Source organism: Leucopleurus acutus (genome assembly GCF_964270905.1).
Source record: "Leucopleurus acutus genome assembly, chromosome: 13".
Taxonomy (NCBI): domain Eukaryota; kingdom Metazoa; phylum Chordata; class Mammalia; order Artiodactyla; family Delphinidae; genus Leucopleurus; species Leucopleurus acutus.
The window spans coordinates 67,776,899-67,801,038 of record NC_139155.1 but is presented as its reverse complement, the minus strand read 5'-3'; the positions used below and the strand labels follow the sequence as shown (position 1 = coordinate 67,801,038).

Sequence of the window (24,140 nt, the reverse complement as noted above, 5' to 3'; positions counted from 1 at the left end):
TCCTGGGAAAACACACACCTGAGGGCTAGGATTTCAAACAACCTTCACTTTGTGCAACAGTGATTGACTTTTTCTTGCAACAAGCAGATGTTGACGTTCTAATAAAAATATTTTATAGCAAAGAAAGCAATTCATTAAAAAATGTTTAAGGCAAATGCTTAGATAAAACAGTCAAAATATAAAGCTGAGTGAAAAAAAGGAGGTCACAAATTCCTATAAAGCATGATACATTTTTAAAAATTATTTATTTTTGGCTGTGTTGGGTCTTCATTGCTGTGTGCGGGCTTTCTCTAGTTGTGGCGAGCGGGGGCTACTCTTTTTTGCAATGAGCGGACTTCTCATTGTCGTGGTTTCTTTTGTTGCAGAGCACGGGCTCTAGGAGCGCGGGCTTCAGTAGTTGTGGCACGCAGGCTCAGTAGCTGTGGCTTGCAGGCTCCAGAGCGCAGGCTCAGTAGTTGTGGCACATGGGCTTAGTTGCTCCGCAGCATGTGGGATCTTCCCGGACCAGGGCTGGAGCCCATGTCCCCTGCATTGGCAGGCAGATTCTTAACCACTATGCCACCAGGGAAGCCCAAGCATGATACATTTTTTAAGACTCAGCGCTTTCACTGCTGTGGGCCTGGGTTCAATCCCTGGTCGGGAAACTAAGATCCCTCAAGCAGTGAGGTGTGGCCAAAAAAAAAAAAAAAGGAAATGCTCACACCAAATTGTTCACGGTGGTGAACTGGCTGAACTATTTTCTTTTCCATTGTATTTCCCCATGATTTCTAAGTTTTCTGCATCAAGCATGTACTCTCTTCATAATGTGGGAGTTTAAGTAAAAGGGGGAGAGAGCTTGATCACAGAGAGATGAAAAATGTGAGCCCCCAGCCCTGGCTCCAGGCCTAGAACCCGGCTGCTGGGTGGCCCAGGGCTCCTCTTCCTGAGGTCCCAGTGGGCACTTGTCCTTGATTGGCACTGCCAAATGGGAGCTGGACCTAGCCAGGGCTGGGTGGCTCTGTCCGAAGGTGGGGGAAGTGAGGATTAGCACCCTCCTCAGACTGACGCAGAGAAGCTGTTTATTACTGGAAAAAATTCACCTCTGTCCCAAGCTCAGCCGGAGGCATGTTCTGGAGATGAGAGCTGTCTTTACAGTTAGAAAGCCCCAAGGACTCTGCACCTGGTCCCCTTGCACAGGTGTCAGGAAAAGCTAATTGCTTAGGTCCCTCATAAAGCAAGTTCCAGAAGGTCTCTGAAATTGTCTTCAGAAGTTAGCATCTGGTATAGCTCTGAGCAAGTAGGACTGCTCTCTGGGCAAAGAGTTTTGTGCTGATGTCCTATTCCTCTAGCTTCTCTCTTGCATTCAGAAACATCTCTCCAAACTGGTAGAAACCATTCATTCATTCATTCAACCAATACATCTCTGTTGAGTGCCTATTCTTCCTGGTGCTGTCCTAGACCTTGGGCAAATAGTGGAGAACCAGAAAGACCCCTACCCTCTTGGAGCTTAAGCATTCTAGGAGGTGAGACAGACAGTAAACAAGAAAGTAAATAAGAATTATAGTTCATGTTAAGGGCTATGAAGAAAATAAAACTGGGTAACATATAGGGAGTGACTCAGGTTTGAAGAGCAACATTAAATGGTCAAGGAAGTCTTCTCTATGGAGATGACATTTGAGCTGCGATTTGAATAGAAATCTCAGTCAGGTAAAGACCCAGAGTAAGAGCACTCCTGTAAATGAGAACAGCAAGTGCGAAGGCCCTGAGGTAGATGTGAGTTTGGTTTAGTCACTGTACTGAAGGAAGAGAGGGAATGATAGGGTCAGATGCTGTGTGGTCTTGTAGGCCACACTAAAAGAGTTTGGATTTCATTCTTTTTTGTTTGTTTTTTTAATAAATTTATTTATTTGTTTATTTTTGGCTGTGTTGGGTCTTTGTTGGTGCACGCGGGCTTTCTCTAGGTGCGGCGAGCGGGGACTGCTCTTCATTGTGGTGCATGGGCTTCTCATTGCCGTGGCTTCTCTTGTTGTGGAGCACGGGCTCTAGGCATGCGGGCTTCAGTAGTTGTGGCTTGCGGGCTCTAGAGCGCAGGCTCAGTAGTTGCGGAACACGGGCTTAGTTGCTCCGCGGCATGTGGAATCTCCCCGGACCAGGACTTGAACCCATGTGCCCTGCATTGGCAGTCGAATTCTTAACCACTGCGCCACCAGGGAAGTCCTGGATTTCATTCTAAGAAGAAAGGGAAGCCCCTGGGGTGGGGGTGGGGTTCTGATTAATGATTTACATTTATCAACCATTTACTATGAGCCAGGCATTGTACTCAGTGCTCAGCAGTTCACATGTCATTTAATTTGAACAATAACAACAATCCAAAAGGTCATATTATTGATATTATTCCTATTGAATAGCTCTAGTGAAGTGTAAAGAGCACTAATTTTAGAATGGACAGTCCTGCGTTAGAATTAAAGCCCCACCACTCACTAGCTGAGTAAACTCAGCCAAGTTACTTACCCTCTCTGAGTTGGTTTCCTCATCTGTAAAATACTCACTGTGATATTCACAATGACAGCTATGATTCTTATTATTTCTGGAGATGTTGTCATCTTGGAGGGGTGTCAAGGGGAGTAAAGATTACTTACCGTAAATCCTCACCCAGCTGTCTGCTTAATTAACCCAACTAGGGGCTACCCTGGAAACTTCTGGCACTCCAGGGCAGCCTGCCAAGGCTCAAAACTTTTCAGCTCTGGATGGAGTCCAATTTGTCCTGGCAGCTCAAAGAAAGAAGGAAGGCCCAGCCCTCAGAACATTCTAGGCTAGTCCACGGTAAACACAAGAATGCCACCTATCACAGGCTGGGTTCCCTGGGAAGCAGACTCTGGGCTGGAAGTTAGGGTTCAGGAGGTTTATTAAGGAGTGCCCTTGGGGTTAATATCCTTCAGGTTGACAAAGGAAGGATAGGAAATAGGGCCACCAGAGGGAGAAGCCAGATGTAAATGCTGTCTTAATGGAGTCCTCGGGGCTGTGTATACCTGCATCTACTCCTTGGGGCTCTGCAAGATCCAATTTGCAAAATAAAGATAACTAGACATGCTTTTGCCTGTTAAAGGATGCAGACGAGAACTGGAAAAATGTTCACAATGTTTTATTAACTGAAAAAATGGTGAGAACAGCATGTGTCGAATGATCTCATTTTTGTAGAAAACCAATGTTTATATTCCTTTTTCTAAAATAATGCTAGAAGGATGAGAACTAAAATCCTAACAGCGATTATTTCTGCTGGTTTTTCTTTCTTTGCTTATTTGTGTGACCCACATCAAGCATGTTACTGCTTTTGTAAGAAGGTAGAGGGAGGCCAATGTAAGTTACTAAAAAGAAATAGATTTCATCCTGTAACACAGCCAGCCCTTCCAACAACAAGGAACAAGGACTGTCCTACAGATGAGCTTGAAGTCTTCTGAGGAAGGGACAGAAATCAATGAATTTAAAATGTCTGAGCACGTAGAGAATGGACTTGAGGACATGGGGAGGGGGAAGGGTAAGCTGGGATGAAGTGAGAGAGTAGCATTGACATCTGCACACTACCAAATGTAAAATAGCTAGTGGGAAGCAGCTGTATTGCACAGGGAGGGGAGATCAGCTCCATGCTTTGTGACCACCTAGAGGGGTGGGATAGGGAGGGTGGGAGGGAGACGCAAGGGTGAGGGGATGTGGGGATATATGTATACATATAGCTGATTCACTTTGTTATACAGCAGAAACTAACACAACATTGTAAAGTGATTATACTCCAATAAAGATGTTAATAAATAAATAAATAAATAAATAAATAAATGAAGAAAATAAAACTGGGTAACATATAGGGAGTGACTCAGGTTTGAAGAGCAACATTAAATGGTCAAGGAAGTCTTCTCTATGGAGATGACATTTGAGCTGCGATTTGAATAGAAATCTCAGTCAGGTAAAGACCCAGAGTAAGAGCACTCCTGTAAATGAGAACAGCAAGTGCGAAGGCCCTGAGGTAGATGTGAGTTTGGTTTAGTCACTGTACTGAAGGAAGAGAGGGAATGATAGGGTCAGATGCTGTGTGGTCTTGTAGGCCACACTAAAAGAGTTTGGATTTCATTCTTTTTTGTTTGTTTTTTTAATAAATTTATTTATTTGTTTATTTTTGGCTGCGTTGGGTCTTTGTTGGTGCACGCAATCATCCAAGTGACCCCTCCCTGACACCACCGTTGTCCCAGCTGCTTTAAAACCACGTTCCCTACCTCCTTTCCATCTCTCTGAGGATGGATCACTTTCTTGTGTTCCCCTCTGTGTCCCTTGACAAGCTTGTTTTCGGTGTCTCTAGCACTGTTGTAAACCCAGCAGCCTCGTGTCTTCCTCAGGCAGACCTTATCTCTTCCCCACACCTTTCACTGTGTAACAGAGTCCTCTGCTTCCGGCCATCTTCCTTCCTTCCTGATGTCGAAGCAGACTTCTGTCTCCCTCCTGTATAGGCTTCCAACAGAGAAGCCACTTCCTGCCCTGGGGCTGAAATTCCACGAGATGCCTTGTCTCCTTGGTTCACTAAGCTTTCCTTATGAAACCCCTCCTTCAAACTGCGCCGTCCAATGATTATCCTTTCCTTCCACTGGCAGACGGGAGACTGTGGCAGAGTAGGGATTTGGAAAATAGGTCCTGCCTGGCTTTCTACTCTCCTCTCCTTTCCCCTGCCCCTCTGTCAATGGAATGACTCTATTAGAGGGGTTGTATCATCAGAAGTATGGTATTTAGAACGAAGGAGGTGATAGGTCCTCTTTTTCATGCTAAGCCAACCGCATGTAGAGTATTGTGGCTTCCGGTTCAAGTGCCAAGCTATGGAGAAGTAGGAAAACCAAGAGGCTGAAAATAGGGACTTTGGAGGCTGGCAAACCTGGGTTTGAATCCTGACTTAGCCACTATCAAGCGACTAACCTGCTAAATGGGGCTTATAATCACACCTATCACTGGCTTTGTTTCAAGGATTCAGTGAGGTAGTTTACAGTCCCCTGGACACCTCCTCTGGGCTCCCAGGGCACCCAGCACACACTTACCAGGCTGACTTGTACCTGTCCTCTTCTCTCTCTGGCTCCTGTGTGTCTAAGTCATCCTGAGCCCAGAGGCCTCTGGGAAGACTGCCCTGGAGGAGTCAGGGCAGCTGTGCTGAGGGGTTGAGACGTGGGGTGCCCAGAAAGCTGGCTGGAGCATTGGTGGGAGGCACCCGCCACCCTTCACCTGGGTCCCTGTGAGCAGGGCCCTGCGAGTTCACTGGCCACCTCATAGCAGGCCACGACTGTACACGCCTTATCCCAGCCATCCTGCCAGCATCTCCAATTTACAGACAAGACAACTGTGGCTCAGAGAGGTGAGGCCACCTTGCTCAGAGTCACACAGACTGACAGTGGCTGAGGCCAGCTGGCTTCTGACCCCAGAGCCTGGCCCCTGCTCTGAATGGCAAAAGCAAAATAGGCTACTGGCCATTCAGAAGCCCCAGATCCCCAAGGAAAAGTTCTGGCCTGGCCATTGCATGTTACTCTGAGTTAACGACTCTCAGGGAGGAACCAATGCCTTTTTGTGCGGACCCCTCCTGAGCGGGGGAGTCTGGTTTTCAAGGTGTAACAAGCCACGTGCATCCCCTTTAGCAGGTCACCAAGCTGGTCCTCACCTGTTGCTCCTCTCCTGTGACAGAGGCTGACTGGACCTGGGGGCGGGGCTCTGCTCATTGTCATGTGGACCTGGTGAGCCTGTCACAGGAAGAGACGGCAGCCTCACCTGCCACTAATCAAACTCCCATCCAAAGGGGTCTCAGCTCGACTGTTCCCGAGGCTCCCTAGAGGCAGGGGCCTGTGGGGAAGGCTGTTTCATGAAAGAACTTGCCCACGGAGGTAAAAGCCATCCCCGATTCTGTCCTCCTGGTGGGAGCTGTCAGCAAAAATACAGATAGAGGCAGCTCTAAAACTGTTCGTGGCCCTGGGACCCCAGAATCCCACGTTTAGAAATGTGCCTCCCCTGGAAATAACAGGTGATTTGTGCAAAGAGGTTTGCGGCAAGGTGATTAAAAGAGAGCAGAGTAATGCAGGGCTGGACAAATGCAGAGTGGAGAGGGCTGCCCACCAGTTTTCTTCTTTCCCGACTGAACAAGTTCACTGCTGTCAGAGTGTCCCCCAGTTGTGACCTCATCTGACCCTCACAGTTACTGGTCCCCACGAGGCAAGAGGGCTTAGAGAATGATCATCCCTGTTTCGCACAAGAAGAAATCAAGGCCCAGAGAGTCCGAGTGACTGACATAAGGTCACACAGCTTATTGAAGTCTAGAACCTGGGCCCCAGCCTCCTCACCCTCCATCCAGTGCTTTTTTTCACCACCCCTGGCCACCTTTATGAGCAAATTAAAAATAAAAAGGATGGACACGTGAGGCGTGGGAACATGCATGTGAAAGAATGCTAAGTAGATCAGACCATGAGATGGGAGACAGGGTGGGTGCCTGCGTGTAATCTCTATAAATAAAATTCCTAAGTGTACAGGAAGGATTGGTGCTCATCCTGCTGGAGGCTCTTTTTCTGCCAGGATCTTCTATGAAAACCACTTTAAGGAGGAGAAAACCATAATTACCCCCTTGGGATGGCAGAGCACTTAAGGGACATGTCAGGTTGCTGAGGGTGGGCTCACGCAGCCAGACAGAGCATATTCAATGTCATAATTTCATACGTGGAGAACTAGAATTAAGGACCCGTTGTTTTTGTAATTCAGACCAAAGCAAGTGAAGCTCCACACCGCCTCCAGGGCTGGGAGAGACCCCCAGGAGCCCAGTGAATTCTTAAGCAGGGCAAACTTCCCCATCCCCCGGGGAGGAGGTGGAATACAAAATCCCAGGGCCTGAGATTGGGGCAGGTTAGGGGTTTTAAATAGGTTAAAGAACTCTGGACTAAATGCCCTTTAAGGCTCTCCAGTTCTGCCAGTCTGTGTAAAATTCTCTTGGTGATTATCGATTGTTGGAAGAGAATTTCTAGTATGATGTGAAGTTGGAATTTAATGCTCATTTTACAATCCCTCCACCCCTCATCACACGCACACACAGGACTGGAGATGGTAACCTTTAGACTGAATCTTTCATCTCGGTTCAGCCTGCAGAATTGCAATAGCTTCTGACTGAGGTCAAGGCCCCTCCCTGCTGCCCCGGCACAGAGATCTAGGTAAGAGCTTATGCCAGGCTGCCCCTTGCTCTACTGGGCTGATCTGAGAGCTCCACGGGGGCTCTGGCTCCACCCTTCCCCTCCCTGGGGACTAGCGTCCCCAAGGTGGGTCCCCTAGGCACCTCCCCAGTTCCTTCTGAAGATCCCATAAACATGCTCTGGATGCCAACACTCCCTCCTCACCTCTGAGCCCCCTCTTCCTTCTCTTTGATGCCAAGTTCCTCCTTAGGTGGGCCCACTCTCCTGCCTCCTCTTCCTCATTTCCCATTCTTCCCACTGGCTATCTCCCCACGACTTCCTGGCAAAGCTGTGCAGTGAGCCCCATTCTTAGCCTGCTTGACCTCTGAACTGCAGCCTAACACTGCATTCCCTCTTCTCTGCACCCCCCTTCCACATTCACCCTGGATCTCTTGACTTTCCCACCTCCTGGCCCCCTCCCAGGTCTCAGTGCTCCCCAGCCTCTGCTAGCCCCATCTTAGCCTCCAGCCCTAGAGAGACTGGACACAAAAATGAATCATTCAGTGGGCTTAATGGCAGACTGGACACACAGGAAAGGATACATGAATTTGGAAATAGAAAGTTTAAAAATGGAACTCAGAGCATCTGAGATCTGGGGGACAATATCAAACAGTCCAACATACATGTAATCAGAGTCCCATCAGCTTGGTCTGCTGAAATGGCATTTCCCATCCTCTTGCTCTGCAGCTACTACTTGTATTTTTCTTTCTTTGTAAGAACAGGATGCGGGGGCTTCCCTGGTAGCGCAGTGGTTGAGAGTCCGCCTGCTGCTGCAGGGGACATGGGTTCGTGCCCCGGTCTGGGAAGATCCCACATGCTGCGGAGCGGCTGGGCCCGTGAGCCATGGCCGCTGAGCCTGTGCGTCCGGAGCCTGTGCTCCACAACGGGAGAGGCCACAACGGTGAGAGGCCCATGTACCGCAAAAAAAAAAAAAAGGATGCGGGTGTGGGGGAAATGAAAGGTAGGTGGCTTGGGGTTCAGAGTCGGCTTTAGGAGACATCCTGAGACCAAATCCTCCCTCAGTCACTTGCTAAATGTGTGACCTTGGACAGGCCACCTACCCTCTCTGTACCTCGGGTCTTCTCATCTGTACCTGTGTGAGGATTAAACAAGATAATGCAAGGAATGAGCCAGGCAGAAACTCTGGCCACAGTTAAGTGCTTTTTATTCTAATTACAAATAATTGTGGTCTCACCACCATTGTCGTCCATGCTCTTATCATCATTTTCAGTTACACACCATCCCTTCCAGACTTGGAAAAATGCAAAAAAAAATTTTTTCTAACATTTTCACAGTCATGGTGCATTACCATGGATTCTGCTTTCACATTTATTCTTAAATTAAAAAAAAAATTCTTGAATATTTAGTTTCTCATGTTGCTACCAAGTATTCATTGACATCATGTTAAAGGGCTACACAACACCCCCCTGCATTTTTGGTGGGTTTAACTTTTATTTTTGTTTGTTTCTCTCCCTGTATTATTTAACCCAAGCTTCTGGTGTGGCTGGGACAGGCAGTTTCTTGCCAAGTATTTACTCTTCCAAACTGCACCTAGCCATCTCAGAGGGCCACTCAGAAAGGATCTGTATCCATGGGCTCCGGGCATGTTACTTGCCCTCCCTGGGCTGCCGGGGCCCCTTTGAATGGCTCTGCCCACCCACCTCACAGAGGCACAGGTGCACTGTTCAAACTGACACGTCCACCGTCATTGCCAATCATGGACTGGAGACGAAGACACTCAAATCTTAAGTCCTCTTGGAGGCACAAGGTCTTAAAAGCTTCCTGGGAAATGCCTGTGATAGTCATGTTCTCTGCCAGGGTACAGAGAAGGCACTTAGAAAATTCCTGCCTAGGAGCAGTCATGGGGGTGGTAGGGCCCAGTGAGTGAGTGGGCAGGGTTCAGAGCCTCCACCCCACTTCACTTATAGTGCTGCCCATCTTAAACCCTGGTGCCTCCTCGGTGGATCTAATTGGCACCAAATGGAAACCATTCATCTGGTCCAATGTACCCACTTTATATGTAGGAAAACCGAGGCCCCAAGAGGTGAAGGGGTACGTCTGCCAGCACTATTCTGGATGACCCCTGAGCTGTTTCCAAAGCAAGCCCGAAAGGATGCCCTTATGATCTGAAATGGAAAATCACCTTGAGGTGACTCTTCAAGGGAGATTAAGTTGGACCTGGCACTACATTCTGGAAATTTTCAAAAATCCCCCATCTTCTCAAATCGTTTAAACCAGGACGCTAACGTGAAGCCTGAACTCCAGGTGGTCAGGAGGTACAGATGACAAGTGAAGGTGTGAGGGGCTGTATAAACAGTAACAGGTAAGGCAGGTAAAGCGAAGGAGCCCCCCGCAACCCACCTTACTTCGCTCCAGGGCCAAGGGCTGGGCTTGAGCAGCTCAGAGAGAGAAAAAAAATGGGCCTGCCACTGAGCTGGGTCCCTGGCAAATGCCTCCAGGAGGAAACAGAGTCTTCCTGCTGCCTGTCAAGACGGCTGTCCCTGGGCCTGATCTCAGCTAATTTGACAGCGAGGGGAGGACACCACCCCCATATCTACTCTGCATCTCAAACACACCGAGAGAACTGGCGCGACAGAGGAATTGCTATTGATTTCCACTTGTGCAGGCTGACCTAACAAAACCAATTCATCAAGTGCCTGTCTGCCTCGCTGCTTCAGACGCTCATCCTAACCACGTGCAAATAAATTGCACTAGCATCTAGGGTGATTTGTCAAGGTCCAGCTGAGCAGGGGCCCTGGCTTCCACTGATGGACTCCGGGCCAGGCTGGCAGGGGGTCAGCCCAGCAAATGCCCTGCTGCTGATCCGCCACCGATCAGCCACATTCTGGGTGGCCCAAGAATCAGGACATCTGGCAGCTGCGGCCATGCTAGGAGCTGGTTGGCCATGCCTGGGAGGGGGCTTTGAGGAACAAGGCCCAAGTCCCACTCGCTTCAACAGGACTTGGTAGTGACATCGTCACTTGTTTCTTCCTGTCTCCGACCCCTTGATTTTGGAGGATTTAATGGAACGTCTGTGCAACCAGGAGGCACTGAGTTCTGGTTTTGGCTCGGCCACTGGCCAACCATCCTTGGGCAGCTATGAGATGGAGATGACACCACCCGTGGGGGCCCAGGACCCTGAAAAGGCCAGGGGTCAGACTGGGTGTCCAATCCCTGTTCTCCCACCTCCTAGCTGTGGGCGGACAGCCACCTGCTGTTCTCAGTGCCTGGCCTCCTTCATCTGTACTATGGGGCTGAAAATCGTACCTACCTACCTCCTAGGGTGGCAGTCATGGGGACTGAACGAGCTCACAGAAAGGACTGCAGGGCCTCACACACTCAGCCCCTGCTTCTGCAGGCAGGGACCGGAGGCTCAGAGAAGGGAGTGATGTTCTCTGGGCCACACAGTGAGGCAGAGCGAGATCAGGAGGGGTGAAAATAAGAGGCAAGCATGAAAGGCTGATGAAAAGAGCACCGCCCTGCCGCCTTCCTCTCCTGACGGTGGCTGTCATCGAAGCACTGGGACACAGGGGGAGTGGGTCACAGGCCCGGCACGGATCATTTCTTGAAAGGGTCAAAACTTTATTCGCAGGGCTTTTTTTGTGTTTTTTTTGTTGTTTTTGAATACACAGGTTTCCTGCCGTCCAGGGAGAAAGGGACATGGTATCCGGCTGCACGAGGTTTGGGGGCTGGCCTTGGGGCTCCAACCCCGTCCCTTGCACCTGTGCGCTGGCCGCTCAGTTCCTCTGCTGTGGATAAGGCACTGTGTGTTCTGCAGGATGGCGCTCATGGCTGGCTGGCAGACAACGAGGCAGCCTTCTCAGGGGCTGTGAAGCTGAGGCTGTCAAGGGGTGGACTTGAACTTGGGGCCTGGCAGGGGGCCAACTGGCGAGGAGGCCCCAGGCTATGGTACCTCAGCCTGGCAGGTCCAGCTGGCCCTGTTGCAGCGGCCTCAGGATGGAATCATGCCTTTGCTTCTTTTGCGGTCAGTCATGGTTCTCCGGTTGTGGTTGGCTCGTGTGGCCTTGCTGGATTCCTTCTTCCTGCGTTCCTGTGTTGTCTCTCGGCTCTGCCCATGGCCCCGGGGGCTGCCAGCCACTGCCATCGAGCTGTCATGCCGGTACCTGAGGGAGGAACAACCCGCCCCCACAAGAACCCATCAGCCAAAGGAGGAGGCCGTGATGGGAAGAGCCCTTTGCCTTCCTCGGAGGTCCCTGGGAGAGGACCCAAAGCTTGGGCCAGGATACCCCCGTCCCAGCTTCCAGGGGGAGGAGAAATGGAGCCCGGCAGGGGCAGGGCTGTGGGGGCTCCAGCCAGCGCCGTGCCCTCTGTTTACTCTCCTCTGAGCCCTGCCTCCCGATGGGCCTCTGGCTAAGATCTGAGGGTGGACCAGCTAGTGGGCTGAACGCAGCCCACAGTGCAGAGAGGACGAGGGCCTGGGGATGGGCCCCTCTCTTCTCCACGCAGGGCCACGTGATACAGATGAGGTAGGACTCCAGTTCTACACCCCAGGGCCTTGCTTGGTGGCCTCCCAAGACCAAGTACACTCAGATATGACCTTGGGCCTCTTCAGACCACATCAGCTGCTGGGTTTACCCAGCGCTCTGTGCTCAGGGGGCTGTGATGGATCAGAGGTCAGAGTCACTCTGCTCTCTGCTCAACGACCTTCTGTGGCTCCCGGCTGCCTTCAGAATGAGATCCAATGTCTTCCCCACTTGGTTAGGCCCCCTGCACCCAGTGCGCAGGGCTGTGGGAGTCCCAGGGCCAGGATGGGGGACTGGGCTTGAAACCCCTGGCTTGGCTTTAAGTGGAAGAGGGACCTGGGGCTGGTCCTTGGCCCCTCTGGACTGCACCCCACCCCCAGGAAGACAACGGGGTGAATTAGAGGAGTCTCTAGTTACCTGTTCCCAGCTCCCCTCCGAAGGTCCCCCTCCCTGACCACCCTGAGCTTTCTTGCCTTCTTCCCCTCACATGAAAAACTCCTTTGCACACTTTCCACCTTTAAGGGCCCAGCTCACATGCCCCGTCCCTAACATGCCTCTCTCAGCCATAAAGGATATGTGCCTGTCTGTCTATCTGGGCTCTCCCAGATTTTACACTCTGCCTGACACCAGCGAGCCGTGGACACATCATGCTCCCACACTGGGTGATAAACCCCTTGTAGTGTCTATCAAGTAATGGTTACAAGTGTGGACCCCAGAGATAGGCCACCTGGACTCAATCTCTGCTCTGCCACCTACTAGCTGTGTGACCTTTGGCGGGTTACTTAACATGTCTGGGCCTCAGTTTCCTCATCTGTAAAACGAGGATAATGGTAATAGTAGCTACTTCATAGGTCTGTTGCCAGAACTAAATTAACACATGTAAAGCACTTGGGGTTTGTGTGTGGGCTTCCTGTGTGGTTGGCTGGGCTTCCCCCTCCCACCAACACAGCCTCTTAAATGCTCACCCCTTCCTGGCCAGGAAGGCCATGCGCCTGGCTTCTGCTTTTTCCCGCAGCACTGCAGGGTCCTGCACAAAATGGTCAGGCTGTGGAGGGGAGGGGAGAAAAGAATCATGAGCTGCTCCATTTCCCTAAGCTGAGGTGAGGCTGCACCTGGCCCAATCCTGGTGACACCCCTATGCCAGGAGTGGGGCTAAGCCACAGTGCGGCTGGGCAATGCCCCAGAATGCAGCTGGCTTGCTATGGTCCAAGGTTTCCACCAGAAGCCCCTCCTCTGACCCTCCCACCAATTTCCGGAAGAGAGGCAGCTAAAGATGGCTCCATCATAGCAGGAGCGTGATGATGACAGGTGGGAGCAATGGGGGAAGGCCAGGGTGGCCGCCATGAGAGACCACACAGGGCCTGGAAACCCAAGAGAGCGCCCTGGAAGCTGACTCCTCTCCCCGCTGGCGCCACTAGCAATGGGCTGTGGGAGCGCCCGCCCTGTGCCAAGGTGGGGAGAGACTGGACTAGCGGGAGAAAGCGGGACCCAAGGACCACAGACAGGCTTTGGGGGCCCGGGCTGTTTCACAAAAACAACAACAAAACAAGGGGAATTAGTAACTTTTGAAAACGTCAGGATTTGACATAAAAATCCAGGCTGATCCCTTGCCTGGAAGAAGGGAAAGCCCTGGAGGGTCCGGGCCTCCACAGTGCTGAGGAGCCCCTGGGCAGGGCATGTGTGTCTCCCAACCTCAGTTTCCATCAGGCCCCGCTACTCATTTACGTTGGTGGCCTGGCCCTGGACATGTCTGAATTTGTCACCCTGGTGGGAGGACATGGGGGGGGATCCAGGGGTCCCAGGCTGCTGCCCCATTCAACCTGAGCAGCGCTGCTCTTATCTATTTTATATGAGGCTCTAGTTAAGATTTCACTTAGAGAAAAAGTTTAGCGGCTAAAAAACTGAATTTTCAAACCCATCGTCCCAGATGACCTCCAAAGGGCCCTTGGGCTCTAACGCCTCTCTGATTTCAAGAATTGCCAACCTGGGCACAGAGGCCAACAGCTGTCCCTCTCCTGGGCCCCAGGCCTAATTAACCCAGCAGCTCGAAGGCCCGGCCTCTGATCCATCCCCTGGGCCCTCACTGGGCAGCAGAGGCGGGTTCTAAGCTAGCAGCTCTCCAAGCAGACATCCCGGGCTCAGAGGGACCCCCACCCTCCCGGGCAGTAATGCTGGAGCCGCCTCAAGGCCAGGTTCAGAGAAGGGGGGCACAGATCCCGATTCACCTCTCAGAAGTGTACCCTCCCCTTCACCTGCCACCTGCCAAGGAGGTACCTTGGGGGCCTCGTCCTCAGCCTCCTCCTCCTCCTCCTCCTCGTCCTCCTGCCCTTCTCTGGGCACTTTGGTTCTCAGCACCTGAGGGATGGTGAAGGGCCTGAGGATTTAGAGAGAAAGTGAGATCAAAGACTAGACTAAACCTGGAGAGTGAGCCTCAGGGAGGAGGGAACCCCACTGGGTGAGAGGGGCTGCCAGGATGGGGAAGGGCTCAGGAGGCCGGGAAAAACCAAAGTGCTTTTGAAGCCAGCTTTGCTCCAGCCCCTGGATTCTGTGTGGGTACCAGGGTCTGACGTGGGGGCTTTGGGGAGCCTGAGCTGGGGCTGTGGGGTCTCCAGTTCTCTCTAGTCAGGGCAGCTCTGCTTTCACCGGGGAATTGGGGAATCTCCATAAGATCCCATTGGGAAAAGTTTTCTGCAATTAGGAAGAAAAATGTAAAACTCCTGCATGAGACCCAATAAATGCTGCCTCACTCAGGGTAGGTTGGACCAACCGGCCAAGGGGGTGGCTGGGGTGGAGGGAGCACTGGACTAGGAGTCAGGAGGCCTGGGTTCGGGCCCTGGTTCTGACTGACTTGCTCACGTGACCTGGGCCCTGGCTCCCACATCTGTATAAACAAGAGGCTGCGGGAGGCCACTCTGCTCCTGGAATTTGACAGCCTCACCTGCGGCTGATGAGCTCATCATCAGAGTCTGCGTCGTTGGCGCCCACCTGGTTGCCATCATATGTGTCATCATACTCATCCTCGTAGTCGTCACTGCGGTAAGGCGAGTCCTCCCCTGGCTGCACTGGCACCTGAGACGGCAGAAGTGTGGGTCCGAGGGGCCCGGGGCTGGCCGGTCTCCCCCCGCAGCACGGCCGGTGGCCTGGGGACGCCTACCTCCTCTGCCACCACGCTGTACTGCTCGTAGCGCCGCCGCTGCGCTACCACCTCCCGCTTGTCGTTCAGCAGGCTCCGCGCGCTCTCCTCCTTCCTGGCACCGAGAGGGAACAGCAAGGAGACACAAAGGAAAACCATTAGGCTTTGAAGGCATGGGAAGGGGCTGCAGCTTCCACGGCTTACTTCTTCCCGCCTCAGGCCGCCACAAACCGAGATCAAGCACTGGTGGGGGCGTGGGCCTCACCGCTGCTGGTGCCCATGTGACTGGGTCCAGCCACTCTAGAGGGCACCCCAGGAGCAGCTGTTAAAGTGGAAAAAATGCCCCCCCTTCAGCTGGGAGACTCCCTTTCAAGGCGTCCACCCTAGAGCAACACTGGCCATGTGCGCACAGAGGTCTGATTGGGGATTTTCTTTTCAGCATCATTTTTAACAGTGAAAGACGGAGAGCAACTCATGTCCATCACGGGTGAAACGGCCAAAGGACCTGTGCTCCCTCTGTGCCACAGAATGCTGGGCGGCAGCTCTCAAGAATGACGGTGATCTATTTGTGCTGATGGAGAAAGAAATCTAAGACATTCTCCAGGAGAAAAGCAAGCAGAGAAAAATGCACAGTATGATCCCATCTGTATAAAAAGCAGAAAGCAAACCAGAACAACTGTCTCCTCTTCTGGGCACATACCTATCTATGCACGTAAATGCACAGAGAGAGGGCTAGTAAGCCCCCTGCCAAATGCCTGGTTACTCCAAGGAGGGGCCTGGGGTTATCCAAATCTTTTAAAACAAACACAAACTGAAGAAAGAGCAAGGCCACATGTTGCTTTCTTAGTGAGCTCAGGGGAGCCCTAGGTGGCCTCAGGGTGTGAGGGGCGAGGAGGGGTCCCGGTCTCTCACTTTCACCCCCGCTTTAGCACAGGGTCTCATCCGTCCTGAAGTTCAATCTTCCATGTCAGATTGCATGGCAAGAAAAAGTCTGAAAGTTTAACTCCTGTCATATCACAGGGGAGGAAAGTCGGGTGCAGGGGAAGGAAGGGGAGAGACGTGTTTGGGAACACAGTGAGCTGTAGCACAGCCATAGTGGGGACTCAGACCTCTTGACTCCGGGTTTTGCAAATCTGTAGAAAAACCTGGTTTGTCAGACACATAGGCCTGTGGAATGTAGTTTCTAGCCCTGCAGGGGAAATCAATATGAGATGCCAGGAAAGAAAATCCAGCTTAGCTGTGAAATCGGGCCTCTGGAATGTATCAAGGGTAAGGGGAAAAAAAAGAAGAGACACAAAGTCTGTAGCATTCATAAAAATCTTCTATTAACTGGCTTTTGGTGCAGGGAGGGGCAGGCGCCTGAGGCTGGCCTGGGAGCCTGGTGCAGGTCAGGACTGCAGCCCCCAGCATGGCGGGTTAGGATTTGCTTCCTTCAACAGTTTTTATAAAGGGCCTACTATATGCTGGGCAGGGTGCTAAAGCTGGGTTAGGGAGAGATTCAGAAAAGAGTAAGATCTGGATTTGCCCTTAAGGAGCTCAGTCTAGTGGCAAAGAGCAGAAGTGTGCTAGATGAAGGCAAGCATGTCCTGGAAACACAAGTAAAGGAGAAATGAACTGGGGTGCAGGGGGCCTAGCGGGGGCGCTGGAGAAGGGGTAATGGAGGCTCTATGGTGCAGAGACGTTTGTCTGGACCAGGGAAAAATCTTGGTCCACAGGAATCTTTCAGCTCATGTCAGGAAAGGGGGCGTGTGACTGTGGCCTCGGCCCTTACCTGGCTCTCTTTGCCACATTGAGGGCTGGAGAGAAAAGAGGCAGAGAGGAAATGAAAGGGGCCAAGCGTGTTCAGGTGGTTGGTGCCACTGGCAGAAGCACACCCATTCAATCAACACACGTTTCCTGAGGGCCTGCTAGGCGCCAGGCCCTGAGCTGGGCCAGGGGACCAAGGATGGATGAGAGCTGTCACTGTTCTCTCTGCCACATCTCACAGCTCCTGGTCTACCTGGCCCCCAGTCCCGGCAGTAGGGAGGTTCTTTCACACGGTGCACCCTCTGGATTTGTTGCTCCCAGCAGGACCACAGAGAAGCCTGGCAAACTGCACCTGCCCCAGCTGGGTCCTAGGAGAGGACACAGGTAAGGACAGAGGAGCCTGGTGCCCTGGGTACCCCATCCAAGAAGGTGTGGCTTTGGCCCCATGACCTCATTTGGAGCCAGAGAAGGAAACGAAAATCAGGGGCAAAACCAGCCAGGAAAATATCCATCTGACCCCGAATAGCCAAAGTAAACTTGAGAAAGAAAAACGGAGCAGGAGGAATCAGCCTTCCTGACTTCAGACTATACTACAAAGTTACAGTAATCAAGACAGTATGGTACGGGCACCAAAACAGAAATATAGATCAATGGAACAGGACAGAAAGGCCAGAGATAAACCCACGCACATACGGTCACCTTATCTTTGATAAAGGAGGCAAGAATATACAATGGAGAAAAGACAGCCTCTTCAATAAGTGGTGCTGGGAAAACTGGACAGCTGCATGTAAAAGAATGAAATTAGAACACTTCCTAACACCATACACAAAAATAAACTCAAAATGGATTAAAGACCTAAATGTAATGCCAGACACTATAAAACTCTTAGAGGAAAACACAGGAAGAACACCCTTTGACATAAATCACAGCAAGATCCTTTTTGACCCACCTCCTAGAGAAATGGAAATAAAAACAAAAATAAATAAATGGGACCTAATGAAACTTAAGAGCTTTTGCACAGCAAAGGAAACCATAAACAAGACGAAAAGACGACCCTCAGAATGGGAGAAAATATTTGCAAACGAAGCAATTGACATAGGATTAATCTCCAAAATATACAAGCAACTCATGCAGCCCAATATCAAAAAAACAAACAACCCAATCCAAAAATGGGCAGAAGATCTAAACAGACATTTCTCCAAAGAGGATACACAGATTGCCAACAAACACATGAAAGGATGCTCAACAACCTAATCATTAGAGAAATGCAAATCAAAAACACAATGAGGTATCACCTCACACCAGTCAGAATGGCCATCATCAAAAAATCTAGAAACAATAAATGCTGGAGAGGGTGTGGAGAAAAGGGAACCCTCTTGCACTGTTGGTGGGAATGTAAATTGATACAGCCACTATGGAGAAGAGTACAGAGGTTCCTTAAAAAACTAAAAACAGGGCTTCCCTGGTGGCGCAGTGGTTGAGAGTCCACCTGCCGATGCAGGAGACGTGGGTTTGTGCCCCAGTCCGGGAGGATCCCACATGCCGTGAAGCGGCTGGGCCCGTGAGCCATGGCCACTGAACCTGCACATTCAGAGCCTGTGCTCCGCGACGAGAGAGGCCACAGCAGTGAGAGGCCCACATACCGCAAAAAAAACCCCCAAAAAACCTAAAAATAGAACTACCATACGACCCAGCAACCCCCTACTAGGCATATACCCTGAAAAAACCATAATTCAAAAAGAGTCATGTACCACAATATTCATTGCAGCTCTATTTACAATACCCAGGACATGGAAGCAACCAAAGTGTCCATCGACAGATGAATGGGTAAAGAAGATGTGGCACATATATACAATGGAATATTACTCAGCCATAAAAAGAAATGAAAGTGAGTTATCTGTAGTGAGATGGATGGACCTGGAGTCTGTCACACAGAGTGAAGTAAGTCACAAAGAGAAAAACAAATACTGTATGCTAACACATGTACATGGAATCTAAAAAAAAAAAAATGGTTCTGATGAACCTAGGGGGACAGGAATAAAGATGCAGATGTAGAGAATGGACTTGAGGACACGGGGAGGGGGAAGGGTAAGTTGGGACGAAGTGAGAGAGTAGCACTGACATCTATACACTACTGAATGTAACACAGATAGCTAGTGGGAAGCAGCTGTATCACATGGGGAGATCAGCTCAGTGCTTTGTGACCACCTAGAGGGGTGGGATAGGGAGGGTGGGAGGGAGATGCAAGAGCATGGGGATATGCGGATATATATATACAAAGAGCTGATTCACTTTGTTATACAGCAGCAACTAACACAACATTGTAAAGCAATTATATTCCAATAAATATGTTAAAAAAAAAGGATCCATCTGAGAGCCAGAACATCAGTCAAGCAGCAGTAGCTTCGGAGACCGTATTTGGAACAAGTTGCTTGCGTGGCCTCCTACAAGCCCAGGGAACATGTGGGCTCTCCTGAAACGTGCCACCTTTTCCCTTCTTGTTTCCTCTAGCCTATCCTTCAAGGCCCAACTCAAACTGGCCCTTAGTGGGGTGACACCCACTTTTGAACCTCTAAAGGGCCTGCAGAGGCAATAAAGCCCCCCTTTTCCAGGTGAGGAATCAGGAGATCCAGAGAGGCAATGTAACCTTCCCAAGGTCACACATCTTCTACCAACAGAGCCAGGGCCATAACACAGGCCTCCTGACTCAAGTCTGCTTGGCTACTTCCTGTGTGATGTGATCACAGGCTGGCCCCTTATCCCTGCCAAGACTTAGTTCTGCCTCCCAGGGATGATGTCAGCATGAAATCAGACAATGAGCAGAAGTGGACCTGGCACCTGCTGAGCTCAGCAAAGGGAATCCTATTTCTTTCACTACAGGCCTTGTCAGAGCCTTTAATGTACTAATGTGCCCTGTGACTCTCCAGGAGGCACACAGGGTGCACAGACATTTTTGGCAATAGAACTAATTTGAGAGAGAACACTTATTATCTTCCAGGGCACCACTGTCCAGTCCAAAGGAGTTAGGGGACCCCACCTTACACACACCGCCTCCTTCCTTAGCTACTATACACCTGTGGCACACGTGCTTGGCGTCTACCCAACAACCCCCCTTTACCTCACCCCCACTCCTATCAGACCCTCTTTTTGCTCAGGTCCTCCCCCTTCCTCCTTTTCCGGGAGCCCTGGACCTTAGCCTTGTGACCTAGTTCCTCAGTGAGATGTGAGGGGAATCTGGGGAGTTCTGGGAAAGGTCTCCTGGCCTCTAAGAGAGATGCAGAAAGACCTCGTCCAGACTTCCTCTTGGCTGTGTCATTTCTGGACGTCACAGCTGAAACAGGTGCAGTTACCCAGTGGCCCTGAGGGAGCAAGATGCACCCTTGATGATGTGGCTGCACCACAGGTCAACCAAGCCTAGACTTCCCTACCCTGTGACTGCCTGTCACGCAAGGGGACAGATTTCCTTATTACTTGAGCCACTGAGTATATCGTATCTGGTTTAATGACACACACACGTTTTAACTCAAGGGTGATCTGCCTTGTGCTACTTAATTTCTCACATGCTCTGTGAAGGCAGGGCCAAGGCCCTAAGCCCCACTGCCCTGCCCGCATCAGGACAGGGGTCCCCACTGAGGTCCCTCCGTGCCCCATCCTGGTACCTCTCCACTCTGTCACGGCCTGTTTAATGTCCTAAGTCTTTCCCAGGGTCTCTGTGCCCTTTGAGAATGAGGCCTGGGCACCTTGCTCACCTTGTCTCCTGGTGTCTCTAGCACAGGATCTGGAGATAGTGAATCACTTAATAAATATTTTCTGTATGAATAAATAAATAATGAACACGTGAACAGAGACTCTGCCCGGGCTACCCGGCACAACGAGCTCAGTAAACATTTGCTACCTGGTCTCTCTGCCAGGCAGCCGGGAGCTCCTTCGAGCAGGGGTACAGCCCTCCTCGTCTGCCCCTCTCCCCATGGCTGGGTCATTCTGGCCTGGAACAGTGGCCACTGATACAGGAAAACATCGCCAGCTTGGGATCTGGGGATGTTGCAACGTGTGTGACTAAGCAGTTTGCAAATGCTTCCTGTCCAGCCAGCCAGATGGCTTTATAGTTGCCCTGTGCCGGGTACCCAGGCCAGCGATCAGCCACGCTTCTAGCGTTGGACAGCCCCAGGAATGGGGAACAGCTTGAGCTTCTGGCACTGAGGCTCCTATCCCAAGAACGGGGCAGGTCCTCTCTCCTCTCTGACCCTCACCACCTCCATCTATGTGTTGGGGGAGAGGGCGGGCTGGACTCATCCAGCAGTTCCTAGATTTCCGGATTCCGTGAAGCAGCCCCATGCAGGAGAACGCTGGGGGTCTAGTGCAGGGCTGACGGTGTCTGATCCCGCCATTCTCCATCATGCCATGTGGCTGCTGACTCTCAGCCCCTCCAACGGGTCTCCATTCCAAAGCCAGGTGATCTTTCCAAAACATATAATGTACCGGCTCAGGCGACCCTCACCATGCTCCCACGTCCTCGGGGCCACCACCCCTGCTGTTCACTCTGCTTGGAAAGCTTCTCCTGCCCCCCTTGCACAACTGACCCTTCCTCGTCCTTCCACAGTCATTCCCACATCATTTTCTCCAAGGAGCCTTTCTGCCTGGACTGAAGCCCCGACTAGAGGCTTGGAAGTCTGCGCACCTCCACCTTGGATAATCTTTTTCATCTGCAATTTCATGTTGCTTGTTTGCCAAGCTGATTAGTGCAAACTCCACGTGGGCAGGGGCCCTGCCTGTTTCACTCCCCACCACATCCCCAGCACCTAATAAATCCAGGGCCTAGAAGCACCAGGCAAATATTTGTTGAATAAATGAATAAATCATGAATGGACTTTTCAATGCCAAAAAAGTAAGAAGGACATAGATCAAACATAAGTGGAAAGGCCTTAAAATGGAATACATTCACTTCTGAAAAGCTCACTCAGGACAGGTCCTTCATTTGCTCATTTTGTCATCAGATGGAAAAATTCAGGTCAAGGAGCAGCTGCTGGGAAGCACTGCCCAGCTCTCCCACCCAGGGATTCAGTGGTGGACACCTCCAAAGATGAAAGAAGGGAAGAGGGGCTGGTTTTGGTCCCGCTGGCCTTTTGCTGTCAAAAAGGAGGACTCACTAACTCTGTGTGCAGAGTTGGAGCCTAAAGCGGGATCATTAGAGACCCTGACCTCGGCTGCTGGGAGCACATGGGTGCCAGGTATGGGGGAGCCCCGAGCTGAAGCTCCATGACCAATTCCATCAAGATGGGGGCTCTAAGTTTCTCGCTTTCTCTCTGCACTTGCAGAGTTGGGGTCCCTGGAACCCCACGGTCCACCAAACTCACCTCCTGCCCTTGTGTACCCGGCTCAGGTCCACTGAGTCCCTGCTGAACACGTCAAACTCATCGTTCTGGAAGATGTTGTGACGAGATGCCAGCAGGGGAGTCACGTCTGGCTTCACCTGTCTGGGGGGCAGCACAGAAATCCATTTCAGGGGTCCTTGCTAGTGGATGCCTACCTGCACCCACTCCCCCCATCATGTCCTATCCGTCAGAGACTCCACCCCCTTCAACAGCCACACCTGGGACACAGCCTAAAAACCTGCCCAATCCTGTCCAATCCTGCCCCTGCCTGGGTAGGCGGCCACCCCTCATACAAAGTGTCCCTTGGTCCTGCATGCCATTCACACAGGTTTTGCTCACGACAGCCCTATGAGATGGTCAGAGGTCACTCAAGTTCTTTTTGCCTCAAGTGCCCTCACCTGTAAAATGGACACATGGAGGCTGAGGAGCTTGTCCAAAGGCAGAGCTAACTTCATTCATTCATTCAATAAACAACATTTATTCATGGAAGAAACACCCATTCCTGCACTCATTCCTTCTGCCTCCCGGGGCCTTCAGGGAAGCAGTGGGCCCAACTCAGGAAAGGTGGGTATGGGGGAATTCCCTGGCAGTCCAGTGCTTAGGACTCTGCGCTCTCACTGCCGAGGGCCCAGGTTCAATCCCTGGTCGGAAACTAAAATCCCACAAGGCATGTGGTGCAGCCAAAAAAAAAAAGAAGGGTGGTTGTGAAGGAAGTGAGAAGCTTTGGCTGTCCTCCCTCAGGAATCTACTGGGAAGGTGGCAATGACAGGGCAGGCCAGCAATATCAGAGCTCTGAAGGCTCTCGACCCCTTGGTCACATCCCTGTGGCTCTAATGGGTCTTCCTACAAGGTGGAGCAGGGCAGTCCAGCGGTGCCCACTCTGCCCTGCAGGGGGCATGTGAGGACCTCCTGGGCCTGAGGTTTCTGTTTCCTCAAAGAGGACATTAGCTTCCACGGTTGGGAAACTGCTGTGGGGAAGAGCAAGCGAGCTGAGTCCCGGGACACGTGGGAAGGAGGCGTGGGAGGCAGAGAAACTAAGAAGGGCCCCTGACAAGGGCCCCGGGGCAGGCTGGACGCCGTGAGCCTCCTCCCACCCGTCTCTCCCACCTGTCTAGGCCGCGGTCCAGCTGGCTGAGGGCAGGGGCCAGCCGCCCCTCCAGGATGTTGTTGATCACCTGCTCCGGGTCATAGCTGTAGTGCTCCAGGCAGGCCAGGATGAAGCCCTCGCCAAGGTCTGGCAGCAGGTCCTTCACTTGGGAGATGAGTGAGTCCAGTTCCACGCCACACACCGTGGGGCCTGGAGCAGCCGCTGCCCCCAAGCACTGTGGGAAGAGCCAGAGTGAAGTAGGGGAAGGCTAGGTTGGGCTAGTGACAGGGCAACCGGCCCCCAACAGTGCTGGTCTCGAGTCAGGGGGCCTGGTTTGAGTCCCAGCCCTGCCCCTCCTGGCCGAGGGACCTGAGCCAAGTCACTTAAGTGAAAGGGGGCACTACGATTTACCAGCTGAGCTACTTCTGGCTGTGTGACTTGGGGCAGTGTGCTTTTGCACAAAAAACGCAGAGCACTGTGCCTGGCATGGACTAGGCTCTCCATAAACGGCCATGGCTTCTATGAATCAAGTCCTTTTCCTGCTCTGACAGGTTGATGACTGATGTCAGAGCGGAACAGCAACCACCAGACCTGACTATGTGGAGATGCTCTCCTTTGATTATCTCCACCTCGATGAGGGGGATTCAGTGCATAGACAGCTCAAAGTGGTTTAATTTTTTAGGCTTTTAAGGATATTTACAAATCAAAAAAACAACAGTAAAACTCCTCCATGTCTGAAATAAGCCAAACAGGGAAAAGGGGGTGTGTTGGGGGAGGCACAAGGGGCTGTCATTCTCCAAGGTCCTGGGACAGCAGTCACGGGGCCTGGGGTCTAACAGGAAGAGCAGCAGCGTCTGTCATTGGAGCATTGAGGGCCAGCCAGGCTCAGAGCATTCACTCCACACAGCAGCTCTGAGCATCATGCCACAGCCACATGGAGGTGGGTGGGGATAGTGGCAGTCCCCACCTTACAGGTGAGAAACCAAGGCTGATGTGAGGGACGTGCCTGAGGCCATTCAGCTGGCGGGTGACAGAACCAGGATACTTCCCTGAGCTGCCTGACCCCAGAGACTGTGTGGTCTTAATCCCCACATCATAGTGCCTGACATT

The 24,140-nt window shown here is 51.6% G+C and overlaps 1 protein-coding gene across 1 annotated transcript in view; it reads right to left on the bottom strand.

Annotated features, from left to right (window-relative positions):
• Positions 1-10,441: 10,441 nt before the first annotated feature.
• ASCC2 (activating signal cointegrator 1 complex subunit 2) overlaps positions 10,442-24,140 on the bottom strand; it is a 39,467-nt gene continuing 25,768 nt past the window's right edge. The window contains exons 15-21 of the mRNA XM_082853425.1: positions 23,051-23,265; positions 21,926-22,045; positions 14,847-14,940; positions 14,631-14,761; positions 13,967-14,066; positions 12,658-12,737; positions 10,442-11,332 (exon numbers count right to left, since the gene is read on the bottom strand). Of these exons, the coding sequence (XP_082709551.1) occupies positions 11,161-11,332; positions 12,658-12,737; positions 13,967-14,066; positions 14,631-14,761; positions 14,847-14,940; positions 21,926-22,045; positions 23,051-23,265 (912 nt within the window). The 3' untranslated portion in view covers positions 10,442-11,160. The remainder of the gene's footprint in view (positions 11,333-12,657; positions 12,738-13,966; positions 14,067-14,630; positions 14,762-14,846; positions 14,941-21,925; positions 22,046-23,050; positions 23,266-24,140) is intronic.